Source organism: Rana temporaria, chromosome 4 (assembly GCF_905171775.1).
Source record: "Rana temporaria chromosome 4, aRanTem1.1, whole genome shotgun sequence".
Taxonomy (NCBI): Eukaryota; Metazoa; Chordata; class Amphibia; order Anura; family Ranidae; genus Rana; species Rana temporaria.
In genome coordinates, this window is record NC_053492.1 from 385,000,463 (window position 1) to 385,016,970 (window position 16,508).

Consider the following 16,508-nt stretch of genomic DNA (forward strand, 5'->3'; position numbering starts at 1 on the left):
TGTATGATTTGTGGATAATTATTAGCAATAGAAATTTACAACAACGCTTTGCCTGAAAAAGCTAACCCCCCTGTTGATATGCTTTCAAAGGGGCTGAAGAACAGGAACTTCTTGTTTAGTGCTGGTACGGAGCTACTGAAAGCCTAAAATGTGCAACAAACGGTTACAGTGTTCCAAACTAAATATTAATGGCTACAACTGGTAAGACTTATTGTATAGGGGGAGTAAAGCAATGGGATAAATCTGCTATAAGATGGCAGCATGATTAAAGAATTAGAAATACCACCGGACCAGTATAGATTATGCTCTGACCAGTACCATGCGATAAATGCCTGACTGCTCCAGACCACTGTCGAAGACAGGGCTTGACAAATCTCAGGCGCCAGGTATTTCACCCTGGCGCCTGGGCTTTGATCCATGACAGGTGCCTCTGCTACAGGGCGGGTTGCGGGGTCTTGGCCATGAACATGATTAGTGGTATAAGCAGGGATGGAGCAGGAAGAGAGTGGCACAGCAGCGGCTGACACAGAGGGAGGAACGAGTGGCTAGTAGAGTGAAGTCCAGCTGGGGATCCTCGGCGGCCTGTCATCCCCACTGCTGCTGTCGCCCTGCCCCAAGGTATTGTGGGAGGCGCCTCGAGAACATCGGGGACCCGGAGTCAGTGGTTTCCCAGCGCCATGCTCCTCTCCGCACCGGGTGACACATGGACTACAGTAAAACATTTACAGACCTCAGAACAGCGCGGGATAGGCACAGCGGAGTGTGTGTGCCTTGGACCCCACGACGGATTGTGCGACGAGTAGTGTTAGCGAGCGGTGCCGCCGGCTAACACTACTCGTCACACAGTCCTCGCCCCCACACAGCGGAACGGACGGAAGCCGCCCCCCTCTCCTCTCCTCTCTGCTTACGGAGGAGGAGGGGGGTCCGAGGGAACACACTCCGCTGTGCTTATCCTGCGCTGTTCTGAGGTCTGTAAATGTTTTAATGTAGTCCAAATAGACATGTGCTGGGGGGCGCTATGGGAGGGAAGGGGGGGGGGGTGCACTGTGGGGGCCTACACTGATGGAGAGGGGGTGCACTGAGGGGGGGGGTCTACATTGATGGGGGGGGGGATCTGCACTGAGGGGGGGGTCTGCATTGATGGGGGTCTACACTGTGGGGGAGCCTACACGGATGGAGAGGGGGGGTCTGCACTGAGGGCGGGTGCACTGTGGGGGGTGTACACTGATGGATGGGGGGGGGGGTCTGCATTGATAGATGGAGGTCTGCAATGATGGTGTCTGTACTTAGTGAGGGGATCTATACTGCGGGAGGAGGGTCTGTACTTAGTAAGGGGAATCTATAATGCGGGATGGGGGTCTGTACTTTGTGAGGGGGATCTATACTGCAGGAGGGGGTCTGGACTTAGTGTGGGGGGGGGGGTCTGTAGTTAGTGGAGGGGGGACCGATACCAGCCCTAGTTACGTCAATAAACCTGGCGCCTAACTTTTTTTTTAGCTGGCTCCTAGATTCAAAGCCAATTTGTCAAGCCCTGGTCTAAGATAACAGCTAAGATTCAGAAGCTAAGAAACAGATTGCAAAAAAAAAAAAACAATGTTAAAAATTCCTGAATCAATTGTACTATATATGTGCTTATCGGACGATTGATCGTCCGTTTTTGGTGTTTTTTTGCATGCTAGTCTCAATATCATAAATGAAGCAGTTACTAAAGTTACGAAGATTCTCATACACCGGAATAAAAATTTGGATGTATTGTGTTGTCAGATGAAAACTGTACTGATTAAATAAGAATAAAAAAAAATCATACAATCTGGTATTGTACAAGAGCATTTTTCGTGCTTGTCCCTGCGGATAATTTTGCATGACCTGTCCTGATCAACTATCGAAAGCTGTGTACTAATCAGATTATGGGACAATCGCTTTGAAAGCTGTATTTTTTTCTTGATTGTGTGTACTAGGCTTAATGCGGTCAGTAATTTGCTTAATAAATCCCACTTTCGCTTGATTTAGAGCTATACTAGAGGATTTACCCAATCAGTGTTCATAGGTTGGCATAGATGTGTGAATTTCTTTCCTGCAACCTGTGACTGCAGGAGAAATTTTCACCAATTCCTCCATCAACACAGACAGTGCTGACAGGGGGAATCCCTCCTGCCGAGACATTGTCTGCTCCTGACGGGGGCAGGTAGGGGAAGCCGCCCCCCACTGGGAGAAGTAAGCAATTATCACTAGCAGCCACTTGCGATAATCAGAAGCAAATCGGGCAGGCTGGTTGTACCCATTGATTGATCGATCCACTTGGTACATTGAGCCTGCCCATTAATGGTTCGAATCTCAGCCGGTTTCTCCTGAACCGACCAAGATTTGAACAGTGTATGGCCAGTCTTAGCCAATTTGTCCTTATCTGTGGCCTCTTCCTAAGAAACTGCTAGATCAGAGACCTTGTTAAATGTACCACATATAGGACCCTCTACCATGGCCAGACCACATGCCATTCAGTCCTGAACTATGCCTCAAAGAATGACAACAGCACCTCACCTTTTTGGGACTCCTCTGTGCAGCAGAGTAAAAAGACAAAGAATAAGGGAAGGGGAGAATTGTTAAGTGATTAAAAAGGATAGAATAACATTAGCAGGAAAATAAAATGGAGATCCTAGGGAAAAAAAATATACAAAACAGATCTGGAAATGAGCTGGCACTCTCATTCTTACCATGTAGGAAACACATCAGAAACTAAATGCGTTCAGGACTATAACCCTGTTCTTTGGCAGCTTCCGATAAATGTTTTTAGGTGTACAAAGTCACATGACAAATCGCACAGAGGCTAAATCAACAAAATGTATTCCAGGTGCAACAAAATGGACAGGGTGCAAAATTGTAGTTTTCTTTAGAAAGCAGCTACAGCCTAAAACCAGCCAAAAACAGCTGTGCTCCTAAGTTTACATACCCTGGCAGAATTTGATTTCTTGGCCATTTATCAGAGAATATGAATGATAACACAAAAATATTTATTTCGCCCATGGTTAGTGTTTGGCTGAATCCATTTATTATCAATCAACTGTGTTTACTCTTTTATTCATAATCCCAGCAGGAATTACCCAAATGACCCTGATCAAAAAAACTTTACATACCCTGGTTCTTAATACCATGTATTGTCTCTTTAACATCAATGGTAGCTTGAAGTCTTTGGTGGCATTTGTTGATGGGGCTCCTTATCTTCTCAGATGGTAAAGCCTCCAGTTCCTGTAAATTATTGGGCTGTCTTGCATGAACTGCACGTTTGAGATCTCCCCCAGAGTGGCTCAATGATATTGAGGTCAGGAGACTGAGATGGCCAATCCAGAACCTTTACTTTATTCTGCTGTAGCCAATGACAGGTTGACTTTGCCTTGTGTTTTGGATCATTGTCATGTTAGAATGTCCAAGTACTTCCCATATGCAGCTTCCTGGCTGCTGAATGAAAATGTTCCTCCAGTATTTTTTGATAACATACTGCATTCATCTTGCCATCAATTTTGACCAAATTTCCTGTGCCTTTTGTAGCTCACACATCCCCAAAACACCTCCGTGTTTCACAGTAGGAATGGTGTACCATTCATCATAGGCCTTGTTGACTCCAAAATGTAGCGTTTATGGTTGTGGCAAAAAAACTAAATTTTGGTCTCATCAGACAAAATGACTGTAAGAAGGTTTGAGGCGTGTCTCTGTGCTGTTTGGTGGATTGTAAGCGGGATACTTTGTGGCATTTGCGTAGTAATGGCTTTCTTCTGACTTCTGACTTGACCATGCAGCCCATCTTTCTTCAAGTGCCTCCTTATTCTTATTGTGCATCTTAAAATAGCCACACTACATGTTTTCTTCAGTCCTGTATTTCACCCAAAAGTTATTTGTGGGTTTTTCTTGGCATCCTAAACAATTTTCCTGGCAGTTGTGGCTGAAATTTTAGTTGGTCTACCTGACCGTGGTTTGGTTTCAACAGAACCCCTCATTTTCCACTTCTTGATTAGAGTTTGAACACTGCTGATTCACAGCATTCTCAATTCCTTGGATATCTTTTTATATCCCTTTCCTGTTTTTTTACAGTTCAACTACCCTTTCCCGCAGATCCTTTGACAATTCTTTTGCTTTCCCCATTACTCAAAATCCAGAATGGTCAGTGCAGCACTGGATGAAAGATGCAAGGGTCTGTCAGGAGTCCAGAAACGCATTAATCTTGATCTTTTACATACACACACACACACACACACACACTAATTACAAGCAAACAGATCACAGGCGAGGATGGTTATATTTAATAGCCATTCAAACCCCTTTGTGTCAACTTGTGTGCATGTTATCAGGCCAAAATCACCAGGGTATGTAAACTTTTGATCAGGGTCAGTTGGGTAGTTTCTGTTGCTATTATGATTTAAAGAAAGTAAACACAATTGATTGGTTGAAGTCATTTTTTACCAAACACTAACCATGAGTGAAAGATGTTTTTGTGTTATTCATATCATCTGAAAAATGGCCAAGAAATCATAAATTCTGCCAGGGTATGTAAACTTATACACACAAAATTTGTGTACACACACGTGAAAGTTGTATGTTTGGCTTGGACCAGTTTGGCTCCAGGTACAGGGTTCCTCCAGTGGAAGAAATGGATGCCCCGATGGCTCTTTATGACTAGCGCAGCTTGATTTAGATGGAGCAAATTCCAGTGATCCTCATAGCTTTATACTGGTCTAGACAGGTGTGGTACTCCAACCCGATCATACTTTTGGTGGAAGCTTGACTTTTCCAGATCATCCGAATCTTTGGTTTCAGTTTACTAGCATGCTTCAAGGTTCCTAGTTTTAATTGCATGGTTTGTAAAGCCCAGGTTCCAAGAGCCAGAGGCATCTCTGATTCAGTAATCCTCATGATGCACAAGGCTGGAAAGTTTAAAGCGGTAGTTCCCCCTCCAAATTTTTTTTTACCTATATAGTCTTATGCTCATTTTGTCTAGGGGAATCGGCTAGTTGTTTTAAAATCGACCGATCTTCTCCGTTTGGTTTCCGGGGATGGGCGTTCCTTCTTGATCGACAGGCTTCCGACGGTCGCATCCATCGCGTCACGATTTTCCAAAAGTAGCCAAACGTCGGTGCGCAGGCGCCGTATAGAGCCGCGCCGACGTTCGGCTACTCGTGACGCGATGGATGCGACCCTCGGAAGCCTGTCAATCAAAAAGGAACGCCCACTCCCAAAGACCCATACCCGGAAGCGGAGTAGAAGATCGCTTTCTACAACGGTAAGTACAGCGTCGATTTTAAAACAACTAGCCGATTCCCCTAGACAAAATGAGCATCAATCTAAGGGTAAAAAAATTTTGGAGGGGGAACTACCGCTTTAAGTCCCACAAGGTCAAGTGGCTTCAGAGCTTTTTTTTAATTTTATTTTTGCATGAACATATTATCCTAGTGTTTTTCTGTTGCTACCCCATTCCTCAGACTGTTTTTTTTTTTTTTTTAAGTACCTACAGTCACATGCCCCTCAAAAGAACAAGACATAAAATGGGGCTCTTGGTACCGTTTTTACACAAAAATTGGCCTGTTGGGAATACAAGGGGTTTATATTGAGCTTGCCTACATTTTATTTTTTTGGGCAAAAAGAGAAGTCAGTCCTGTACTGTACACAAAGATAAGCATTTACAGCCACTTAAAATTTCTTATTATCTTAATCACACACTACAGGGCACAGGAATCCATTCTTAGACCATGGGACGCCTCAAATCAATCAACAGAGGGGTGAGCAGAAAAAAAAACAAAAAAAAACAGCAGCAATAGGTGCACAGAAAAAAAAAAGAAAAGAAGGGCCAATGAACCCTAACTGACAACAGCAGAAGTACATATGAGCAGAGGCTCAAACAGCTTGGAATTGTGAACCTTGCAACTTGTGAGGCCAGGATTCAGATGCTGTATATCTTGAGAAGCTTGACTAAAATAGGAAAGGTAGGACTTGTTCCCTGAAGGCAGAAACCCTAGGGGGGGGGGGGGAATAGCCTCCCAGCCAGGTAGAAGAGCGGGGAGGAAACCTAGAGAGGGAATGTCCTGTGAGGAACGTAAGAGGGGTCGTTCACAAGGTAATATGCAGCAGGCAACCATAGGCGACAGTAGTGACTCCACTTATAAGGGAATCAAAGCTGGTTGACAAGCCTTCAAAAGCAAGACATGAGAAAGGAGAAGACATTCCCAGAGATGATGATTAGAGGAGCTTATTTTTTGGAAGAGAATGCATATGAAATGTGTAGAATGTGGTTTAGGAAAAAAAATATACAATTCCCAACAAAAGACCTGCAGAATACTGAGGGCTATTTGTGTGGAAGTTGTAGGATAAAGAATAAGAATTTTTAGAACAAAGTTCCCCAGCATCACACTAAGCGATTATTACCTAATATAATAAAATGTAGAGCGTATGGGGGAAGTGATCTGCATAACTTCAGGAAAGAGTATCCTCGCATTCTCGTTCAGTGTTCTGGAGTATTCCACAGCCTCCTTAAGCCCATCCAAGTTACTCCGCAATAAACTTAGGGGGAAAAATAAATAAATAAATCCCTAAGCTGTTTGAGCCAAAAGGAGTGAATGTTGAGGCTTGCCTGGCTGCTTCTACGAAGAGGGAAAAGAACCACAAGTCAGCAGTTCCCGACGGAGTAGCACTACAGGATGTAAAACTTCCTGCATATTGAGGAGCAATTCAGTGACTTTTAGTGGAGAAGCTGGGCACTGGCTGTCCCAAAGCAGAGCCTGGGGGAAATTATAGAAGAAGCAAACGAAGAGTGCCAATGACAGTACCGGTATGTGCCTGAACATGGGGACAGAAATAGATAAAATGTTTTGCTTAAAGGAATGGGAAAAAAAAAAATTCAGGATTAGAACCAGATATCTTAAGTCAGGGCTCAAAATTTCAAGTCCTGAGCTACTAGCCAGGCCTCAAGAGTTACTCGCCACCAGTTGCCCCACCTAATTCATACACTGCCCTGTGCCTCAAGTTACAAAATTAAATATTACCAACAACAACTTTAACAAAATGGGACAGGGCACTGGGGGCAGACCAGAGGGACAGGGCACTAGAACTTGGTCTCTTCCCCATTCTCTTGCTGTCTCCTCTGCAACTCCCATCCATCCTCTCTCTCCCATTCATCTCATCATCAGGAGCCTGTGTGTGCGGCTCCACACTTGCATGTCCCCACTTCCCCCTTTTATTCAGGCTGGCAGAGAGGAGAGGAGCTGCAGCACAGCGGGAGGGAGTACAATCCAGCGCTGAGATCCACACAACTGCACAGCCATTGACACCTTAGCACAGCGCACACTGACACCGCACAGCACACATTGAGACCAGTCTGCTCACAGTGCTCAGGCTAAACTTGGACACTTACATAGAGCACAAGGAGAAGAAAACTGCACAAACTAGAAGGCTGCCACTCTCATGTCAGGGCAACTTTCAGTGAGCGCTGCACCAAAGTGGTAATTTTTGCAATTCTCCACCTCACTCATTACTTTCTGCTCTCCAGCTACATTGGTCGGGGCCCGGGGGAGGGGGGCAGGCTCAGAGAGGTCATACTGTTGGGTCCCATGGCTTAATGAGAATTGTAAGGAGAGCACCTGTGTACTGCTCTGCCTGTGCGCGGCTCACCAGACTACTTTTCCCGAGCATGCACCTTTCCTCTTCGGCCGCCAATCTCATCGGGACTCTAAGTGTAGGCACAGATTGGAGGGAGATTGGTCATGCAGCCCTGTCATCACTCGCCCCAGCTTAAATCCACTCGCCAAATGCTAGTAGGCGAGTGGAAATTTTGAGGGCTGTCTTAAGTAATATAATGTGGGGCAGTGCCCGAGAAGTATTCAGTATCAACTTCGGGGAAGGGGGTGTGAATACATATTTTTTTTTTTTTTTCCAAAAATTTCACTCAGCAGCTTTGTGAAAACAAAGGGGGGTCTCCAGGGTACTGGGATATGAAAGCTCAGGGTTTCGTTTAAGAGCCCAATGATACAGGAAGGAAAGCAAGCCAAGATGTCTTTGTTCTAGGGTAGAGCAATTTTGAGGAGGCATTCCTCTGCATATGCCCCTCTCCGGGGGAAAGGGCAAACTTTCATTGTGAAGGTTTACGAGAAGGTGTAGTGAGCTTAGAAGTGGAGGGTCTGCTACAAGGTGAAGGACCTGCAGTAGATGATGATGCCCTGCAGGGGTGAACAGATCATATCCATACAGTAATCTTGCAGCAAGATTAGATCATCTATATTTGGAGAGTTTGGAAAAAGTCAACTTGATTTCTCCAGTTCAGTTTGTCTTGTTCTGGGCAGCCGACAAGATGGCAATAGCCAGATGCAGGCAAGAACATTTTTAAAAGCAAAGGAGAACTTTAAAAGCATCTCCAAATGCCTATCAACAGAATCCTTAAAAGGAGGGAATGCTGTCAATAAAAAAAAGTAGATCAATGATTTAGTGCCAGAATAGCTGGGTCCATAGTGGACTGGGTCCAACAGTCAATTTCCATACTCCCTTTCCATAGGGTACAAGGCCAAAAAGTTGTCAGGAGGAGGAGGAGAGAAGCTCTCTGAGTTAGACCAAATGGCTTGATCAAGAATAGAGAAAGGCTTTCTAGGAACAGCCCATTTTCGTGCGGAAAAAAATATACTGTATGGAGGACGAGCAGCACTAGGTGCATCTATCCAAGGACTAGAACACACTTGCTTCTACCAATGGCGCAGTACAGGTCTACCATGTGCTTGTCAGAGGCAGGCAGGTATCCTCCTATGACAAAAAAGGAAGACCGCAGAACTCACCTATCAGAGCGAAGCAACATACCAAATGGAAGGAACAACTAAATTGTGTGGAAATTTTACATATTGGGATAAGTCTCATTATCACTCCCTCTAAAATGTTTTGTATGGAGCCATTTATTACCCAGTCACTCACACAAAGTACTGTCAAGAACATTTTTCCCTCATTCAAGCATACACCACTGAAGAAAATTTCACACATCGTTGCATGGGTCATGGAAGTGTGATACAGTCATATGTTTAATCACAATTGTAAGGAAAAAAAAAAACCCTACACTATGACATTTACCATTTTTGCTCCTAAGCTGCACTGAAAGAAGACTTTCAATTTTGGTAGCAGGACTGCCTTCTCTCCTTAGTAGCCTCATTCAAACTAGGATTCGCGACACCAGGCATCATCGGCGTGCACATTTCTTTCACCGAGGGTCACACTACACACATAGGGCAGCCCGCTACTTTGAATGTGACAAACGCAGCAAAGTAGCTCCTGCACCTTTCTGAGCTTCAAGTGTTTTTCACATCTTTTCTTGTAAATAACGCACATCTGCTTTGTGTTATCACCAACACTTAATGACCACAAGCACAACATGCAAGGGTAATGGGTAAGGCTGCCTTTTTTTACCCTTTTTAAACCAAAAGGATATTGCAATGTTTATATAATATTCCAGTAACGCTGCACAATTTCTGTGGTACCGCAGGAACAGATCGAACTTGTTTTTACAATGATGAACTCGAAGCTACAAAAAAAATCTGCCATTTCCATTAATGAAATCTTGCAAAGAATCTTACTTAGGCCAGAGGACTACTGAAAATGTATGTACCAACATCTTTTTGATTAATAAAAAAAAAATAAAAGATGAAAATAAACAAATATTAGGGGTTATAAAACTATGACATAAATAGTGCTGCAATTTCACGATACACCAAGCACTTTTGATTTTCTGCTTTATATACATTTTATGGGTTACTCAGGATTAATTTTCAGTTTTATTTAAAGAATCAAAACAAAATAAAAAAATGGTAAAAGAAAAAAAGGTGCGTTGCTTCAAAGTGAAGTAAAGCACAACCTTTACACCTAAATTCAATCCTTACAGAAAAGTCACTGAACAAAATTAAAGCACGAATGTCACCATTTACGAAGTGAGGCGTAAAAATCTAGTCACAACTTCTAGCCAATTTTGCAAGTTATCTTCAGAAAAAAAATGTAAAAACAAATCTCTTGATAAATCTCCCACTTTTTTTACAATTTCTAATACTTTTAGGTAGACTAGAATATGGTTAGAACCTCCGTCACATCTTTACTTCAGTCTATGTCCCTATTTGAAGTACTCTCTTCCACTTTGTCTAGGTGACTACTGACCAAGTCATCATTGGAAATGGTGTCCCAATTAAGAGTCCTCTCTACTTGTTGTTCCAGCAACAAAATGTCTAGGAAGTAAACTTACTACAGGGAGATTGCATCTCACTTGCTGGGTATCTGGGAAAAGACACAATGGAAATTAAAATTGACAGAGGTTCTAACCCTTCCCTGCTCAAGATAGGATCTGGTCAGTATAGGAAATACTGGCACCACGCAGCAGTAAAGTCTAGGTTCTATCAAGTTTGTGTTGCTTACGCCTGCTACCTCCTCAAAATAGGATTTTTTGGCATTAAATATAAAATCCTTTTCTTTGTGTTCCTTGAAGGACACAGCTGACATATTGATTATTGGGTTATAGCTACAACTTCAGGATTTGGACGCTAGGCTCAAAACATAAAAAAGGACCCGCCTAGTGGCGGCCCCCGACTGTGGCCAAACCCCCCCAAATGTTAGAAGACAGCTCAGTCACAAAGCAGTGCATAGAGACTAAGAATTGGGCACAGATATAACAAGCAGAATGGCGAGTGTCATGACCCTCAATGAACACAGGGGAAAATTACTTTATTAATATTACATAGAGTACAAAAAAAAAACAAAAAAAAAAAAAAACTCTTCCCTTCACTGGACACATTGACCTCCGACCACTAGAATGTCCCAATGCAGTGTAGGGAGAAGGGGGTTGGAAAAAAAACAACTCCAAGTACATGCTAACAACTCACAGGCTGCAAAAATGGAAGTATAACCAACCCCATATGATAGGTCACCTGACTGAGGAACATGCAATAGTCAGGTTTCAGAGGATAAAGGCCCATCACAAAAGCAGTGAGGCAACCACAGAGAGATAACCCTCACAGCACAAAAAATAAGGAAGAGAGGACTTCCACAAGAGCCACTGGAGCTGGACAGAAAGACAGGGAACCATGTCTTAACGGAGGTAGAAGCCAAAAACAAGTTGGAAGGAAAAAAAAAAAAAAGACTCCAATACTCCACACCATTGCATTCATGTGTGTGGCCAGAAGGGGTTCTTCATAGAAAAAGGCCAACAGCCCAGAATAAAAAAAACCCTGCAAAATAAAGCACAGGAAATAATAACGAGGAAACCAAAACACACATAGTACAAAGAAGGGAAGGCCACCAGGCTCTGGAGAAAAGCCAGTGCCTAGAATATTCCCTTGATGGCCCTCAAAGCCAAAAGATGAAACAGACTTGGGAGTTAAAAGTAGAATTCCACCCTAAACTAAACTATTCTTAAAAATGTCCCCTTCCTAAAACCTATGCTGACCAACCTGTGTAAAAAAAATACATCTGGTTCAGCACCGTGATCCCGTGTTGCAGCCAGTGACTACTGGGGAGAGGAGAGACACTGGACAATGGCTGGGAAAGCCTGGAGCAGTGACATCATCCATAGGAAAGTCAAAGGCTTCCTCTGCTGGACTAAATAGGTACCCTTACCATCAGTGGCACCCATCTCAAGGGTGTCCAGGGCAGCTGTAAAATTATGCTGTCCTCAAAGGGCATACCAGCACGTTGGCATCCAAAAGCTCCAATAACTGGGAGTAGTCTTTTACAGCGAACAGGTTTCTTCTGTGGGCATAAACCCAGACAGTGGAAATCTGACCAGCAAATATCACTGCCAAGGCAGGTTACATAATAGTGGAACAAGGTCATCAAGGGCCGATCGCTCCAAAAGTGGGGTCCTCAATGCATCCCCACTGAAAAGGGCTACATCCAGTAGGGACGATCCTTGCTGGATCCACAGTTCTGGAAGACAACATTTAAGACACCCCAATGAGCACAATTATTTGTTAGGAAGGAGAAAACTACTGTCAGGGTTCTTAAGTCTCTGAAGGGAAGGCAGAAGGAAACTACGGAAGAAGAAGCGTAGATTTTTACTTCATCAGGGACCCTAAAGGAGCCTATACTTGAGGATAATACTGGTAAAAACGGAAAGGTTGAGTCATCAGTACAAACATGGTGTGAGGCTCAATGCAGGAGAAGGTGCAAAGGTATAAATACAACTTCTGTAATTGGTAAGCAGGGTGTTACCTGGCCCGTAAGCCTGCAAGAATGTAGGGAAATCCTCCTGGGGTGAAGCCAAGGGAAACTGCCAAACCAAGTAGAAGACTTCATTAAAAACAGGTTGTAAGTTAAGGTGACCGCGGGGGCCCAAAGATGGGGAAGGGGCACCATTTGTTGCTATACAGCTGCTAAAACAGTGCCACGATCAGGAAGAAAAAGGTGCCCAACAAACTTGTTGTCCCCCTGTAGAATAAAAAGGAACTCCATCAACATATAGATGCTGTGCAGATGGCATCCCAGATGTGACAAATCCAGGAACAGCAGCTAGCAAAGAAAGTGTGCCACACTGTCTTCTTGCCACCATACTACCCACTGAGAGCTGCAGGCCAAAGGAAGCAACTACCCAGCCGTTTATCTGCAGGTGCCACGGTGAAGCAAGCTAGAGAGGACAAGAGTCTCCCATTGACATCACTTCCACTTCAAAGTCTGCACAGCATGGGGGTAGGGCCCTAGAAGGGCAAAGCCTTAGGGAAACATGGTAGTTATGGCATTCAGGTCCAGCAGATCACAAACCATGATCTCAGTCACATCACTTCCACCTTCTACAGATGTGCACAGGTGGAAGCAACGTCGCAGAAGGGCCACAGCTTCCAGGTTCCAGTAGGCTTCAAGCGTTTTTAAGAGGTGAAGCCCTAAACAGGGGCCGAGCAGAGAGCTCTCTCAAGTAAATTAGTCCCCCTGTGTACCCCACCCCCCACAGCCTCAGACCCACACCTACCACCCTGGAGAGAGGGGAGGCCGCACGTGCCATATTGACTATCAGGTTATCAGCACGCCTCCCTTAGCCAAAACCAGAGGTTGCCTGGGGACTTTACACTTGGCTGACCAGAACTGCCAAGTATAGCCGTTCAGGGAAGGGAAAATAAAAGGGGAAAGGAGAGCGTGATTGCTCACCATATTCTGAGATGAAAGATTTTTTAGCAAGAAGCTTAGATCCCTACTCCTCAGCTTTAAAACCTGAGCTGCATCTAGCAGTTGGGGGGGATTGACCAGCATCATGGGCTGGCTCTAAACTGTGTTTTTGTTTTGTGTCCCACTCCTGGAGGAGGCAGTATAACCCAATGGTCAGATCAAGATATCCTACAATGAATGGCTACTTTCTTGAAGGGAATTTAAAAGTCACACCATTTTACTCTACATTACATCCTGCAACAAATGATCTGAATGATATTCAGAATAGACAAACATAAACCTTTTCTGGGAGTCACAATTCATGTGTATGTGTACCCCGAGTCACTCAAAGCCCAAATAGAATGACATTTACAATAAAACATGTAACATTACCAAGTGGACAATGAACACAACAAAGTAACCAGAAACAAAAAACTTCAACGGAAGAAACATTTCTTACATAAGAGCTACAAAGGCACCCTTATACCATAGCCCCAAAAAAAATAAATCAGGAAGTCTTTTTAGTCAACATTTGAGTAACAACATTTACCGAACAGCTATAACTAGAAAGATAGCTGGAGATACTAACCTGCTCCCATATAATTTCAGCGATCTGATCTATTAAGGTTCCCAGGTCCCGAAATTCTCCGGAGTACTTGACATAAGCCCAGGTGCAGAAGGAGAGTAGTGCTAGTCCCATGATCAGGTTACAAATGTTTGCTATAGAGTTTAGGCCAATAAAACCAGTTAGTCCTGAGATAATGTACATGGCAAACATGACAGCAAACAAAGTGGCAGGGGTGCGAGCAGCATAGAAGATGTTTTTGCCATCGTTGTGTTTCATGAAGTTTGCATAGGATTCTTCTAGCTCAGCCTCCAGTTGTTCCTGGTACCGGTGACAAAACTCCTCTCCACCCATCTTCTTTACAGAGCGAAACTGTTTTATACACACATCCTTTGCATCCAAGTGCTTCCTCTCTAGGTCTGCAGGAGCGATGTATGGCTTGTCTCCACCACAAACCTATTGGAAAAATACAACCATTTACATTCTTTAACCTCTTGAACACCAGAAGGTTTTAGCCCCCCTTATGACCAGACCATTTTTCTTTTTCTTTACAGCACTGTGCAATGGCAATTTCTCGGTCATACAACACTGTACGCAAATTACATTTTTTTTTTTAAATTCTACACAAATCAAGCTTTCTATTGGTAGTGCTTATTCACCACTGAGTTTATCATATAAAACGAAAAAAAGACCATTAGAAAAACACAAGCCAACATATATTAAGGGCTGATCTTGCTAACACACTGCGTTTTTGGGGACACTATACCATTAGGGACACTAGTATAGTTTTGATCTTGATCAAGATACTGATCCATACAGACAGGGCTGCTGATACGGCAGTACAACCGGCCCTCCTGTAGGGGGCCTGAGCCTCATCAGTGCAGAAGGGGGCCCGGGCACCTGTAGGAGAGGAGAGTTGACCGTATCGCCTTGTGACTCCTCTGGAACCCCCAGCAGAGCTGCTGGCCTTCTCCCTCTGGCTGCTGTGCTACTTACTCACAGTTTCTGTATTTAGCAAGCTGCCCCGTGCTGGTTTTGTTCTCAGGCTGTGACCAGATTTTGGAGCAGCAGGGACAGCTGCAGGCTCTTTCTGCCCTTGCCATGAAATATTTCTCCCCCGGGTCCTCCCCGTGATCAGCAGTGTTATCTCTTGCAAGGAAGAAAGACTGAGGTAAGTTCTCTGCCTGTTCCTCCCTGAGTCTTAAGCTCTGCTGACCTCCATACTGTGCTCTGTGTGCATTGTAACCTGCAATGGCTGAATGTTGTAGTGCTTCTGCTGGAAGGGGGTGAGTGTGGGGGGGGGAAGCTGTAGAATTTTTTTTTAGGATAGAGAAAAAGGTAGAGAATGTGCCAGGAGCCAGCCTAGAACTGCAGGTAGACACTGGCTATCACTGCAGTGCTGGAGCGAGGGGCCAGTAAATAAACCTCTCCCTCCACCTGACAGCCATTTATGCCCAGCCATTTCTATATGCCACCCCTGAAACCCCATTCACACTTAGCGTAGCAGAAATGCGTGTTCCTGCTCACACTTTTTATAGTCTGTTTTTCAGACTTAGGGCAGTCTATTCAAGTGAATGGGGCTGCCCTAAGTTTGACAAATGCACCATAGAATGCTCTTTTCAGACATGTAGCTTTGCAAGGTTGCCACATGACAAAACGCAAGCCTGCCAAGTGTTTTTGGGGTTCCAATAACAATTTTTGGCACCACAAGCACTATGCGAGTTTGCAGTGCATTTATAAAATGTACTGCAAAGCGTGCATTTTCCAAGCCCTTCGTCACATATTTTGGAAATGCAAAGTGTGAATGTGGCCTAAGGACTCTTTCACATGGGCGGCTGAGCCACGGATTTACTGCAATCCCTGGCTGCGCATCCAAATTCAAATAAAAAAAATAAAATACAGCCAGACAGGGCATTTTTTGCCTAGGCTGCAGAGTGTGGAAGGCAGTACCAACTCCTTGTTGAGTTCAGTGGGGCCGCTCTGCAACTGCAAGCTAAACACTTGGCTCATGGTTGCAGTGCGATCTCACAATGTAAAATTACTATAACAAAAATCAGAGGGGTCGCTGTAGAACGGGTAGAATGTCAGGTAGGCTGTATGGGGAACCATGATTTCTAACAGCAGCCCTACATACAGACACTATACTAGTAATGGCAGTGATCAACAACTTGGTGTCACTGCGATAGTGTGGTGAACAATCTGGCGCTAACTGACAGACTGGGATAGACACTGACACTGCTAGTGACACTAATAAAGTCATCAGTGATAATACTGTACACAGACACTGTACTAATGGCACTGGCTAGGTGACAGCAGTGATCAGGAGGGCAATCGAGGGGTTACCTGTGTGTCAAACAAGTGTATGTGGGTTGCTTTTACAGATCTGGCTGGGTTTCTCCCTTTGCTTTTAATTCTGAATGGCAGGGTGAAATCCATCCAGAGTGTTTACAAACAGATCCCTGCTGTGATTGACCACATCCAATCAGCAGGCATACAGACCACATGATTGTCTGTAACCTGCTGAAAAGCTCATGTTCTTGTCAAGAACAGCACAGGTCGGCATGACGTGTGCAGATTTGCACCAAAAAAACATGAAATAAGCTGCAACGTACGTTTACATCGCCTAGCCTGCAACAAAACACCAAATGGTTAAGAAGCAGCAGGACCCTTTGCTATTGCTTAAGGAAAATGGGATTTTAGGTTCATCTGTAAAATCCTTTTCTTGGAGTACATCTTCATCTCATTACAATAAGGTTATGGTGCCAACTTAAAGCGGGCATCACCCGAATTTTTTTTTTTTAACATTAGATTGAGG

At 44.2% G+C, this 16,508-nt stretch overlaps 1 protein-coding gene across 5 annotated transcripts in view; it reads right to left on the bottom strand.

Annotated features, from left to right (window-relative positions):
• The window catches only part of ATL2 (atlastin GTPase 2), a 127,410-nt gene that overhangs the window by 2,638 nt on the left and 108,264 nt on the right, over positions 1–16,508 (bottom strand). For 4 of the 5 annotated variants that reach the window (XM_040351076.1, XM_040351075.1, XM_040351073.1 and 1 more), the window contains 2 exons: positions 13,718–14,149; positions 2,539–2,553 (listed from right to left, as the gene is read on the bottom strand). In XM_040351076.1, the coding sequence (XP_040207010.1) occupies positions 2,539–2,553; positions 13,718–14,149 (447 nt within the window). The remainder of the gene's footprint in view (positions 1–2,538; positions 2,554–13,717; positions 14,150–16,508) is intronic. The other variant, XM_040351074.1, reaches the window with a different exon arrangement.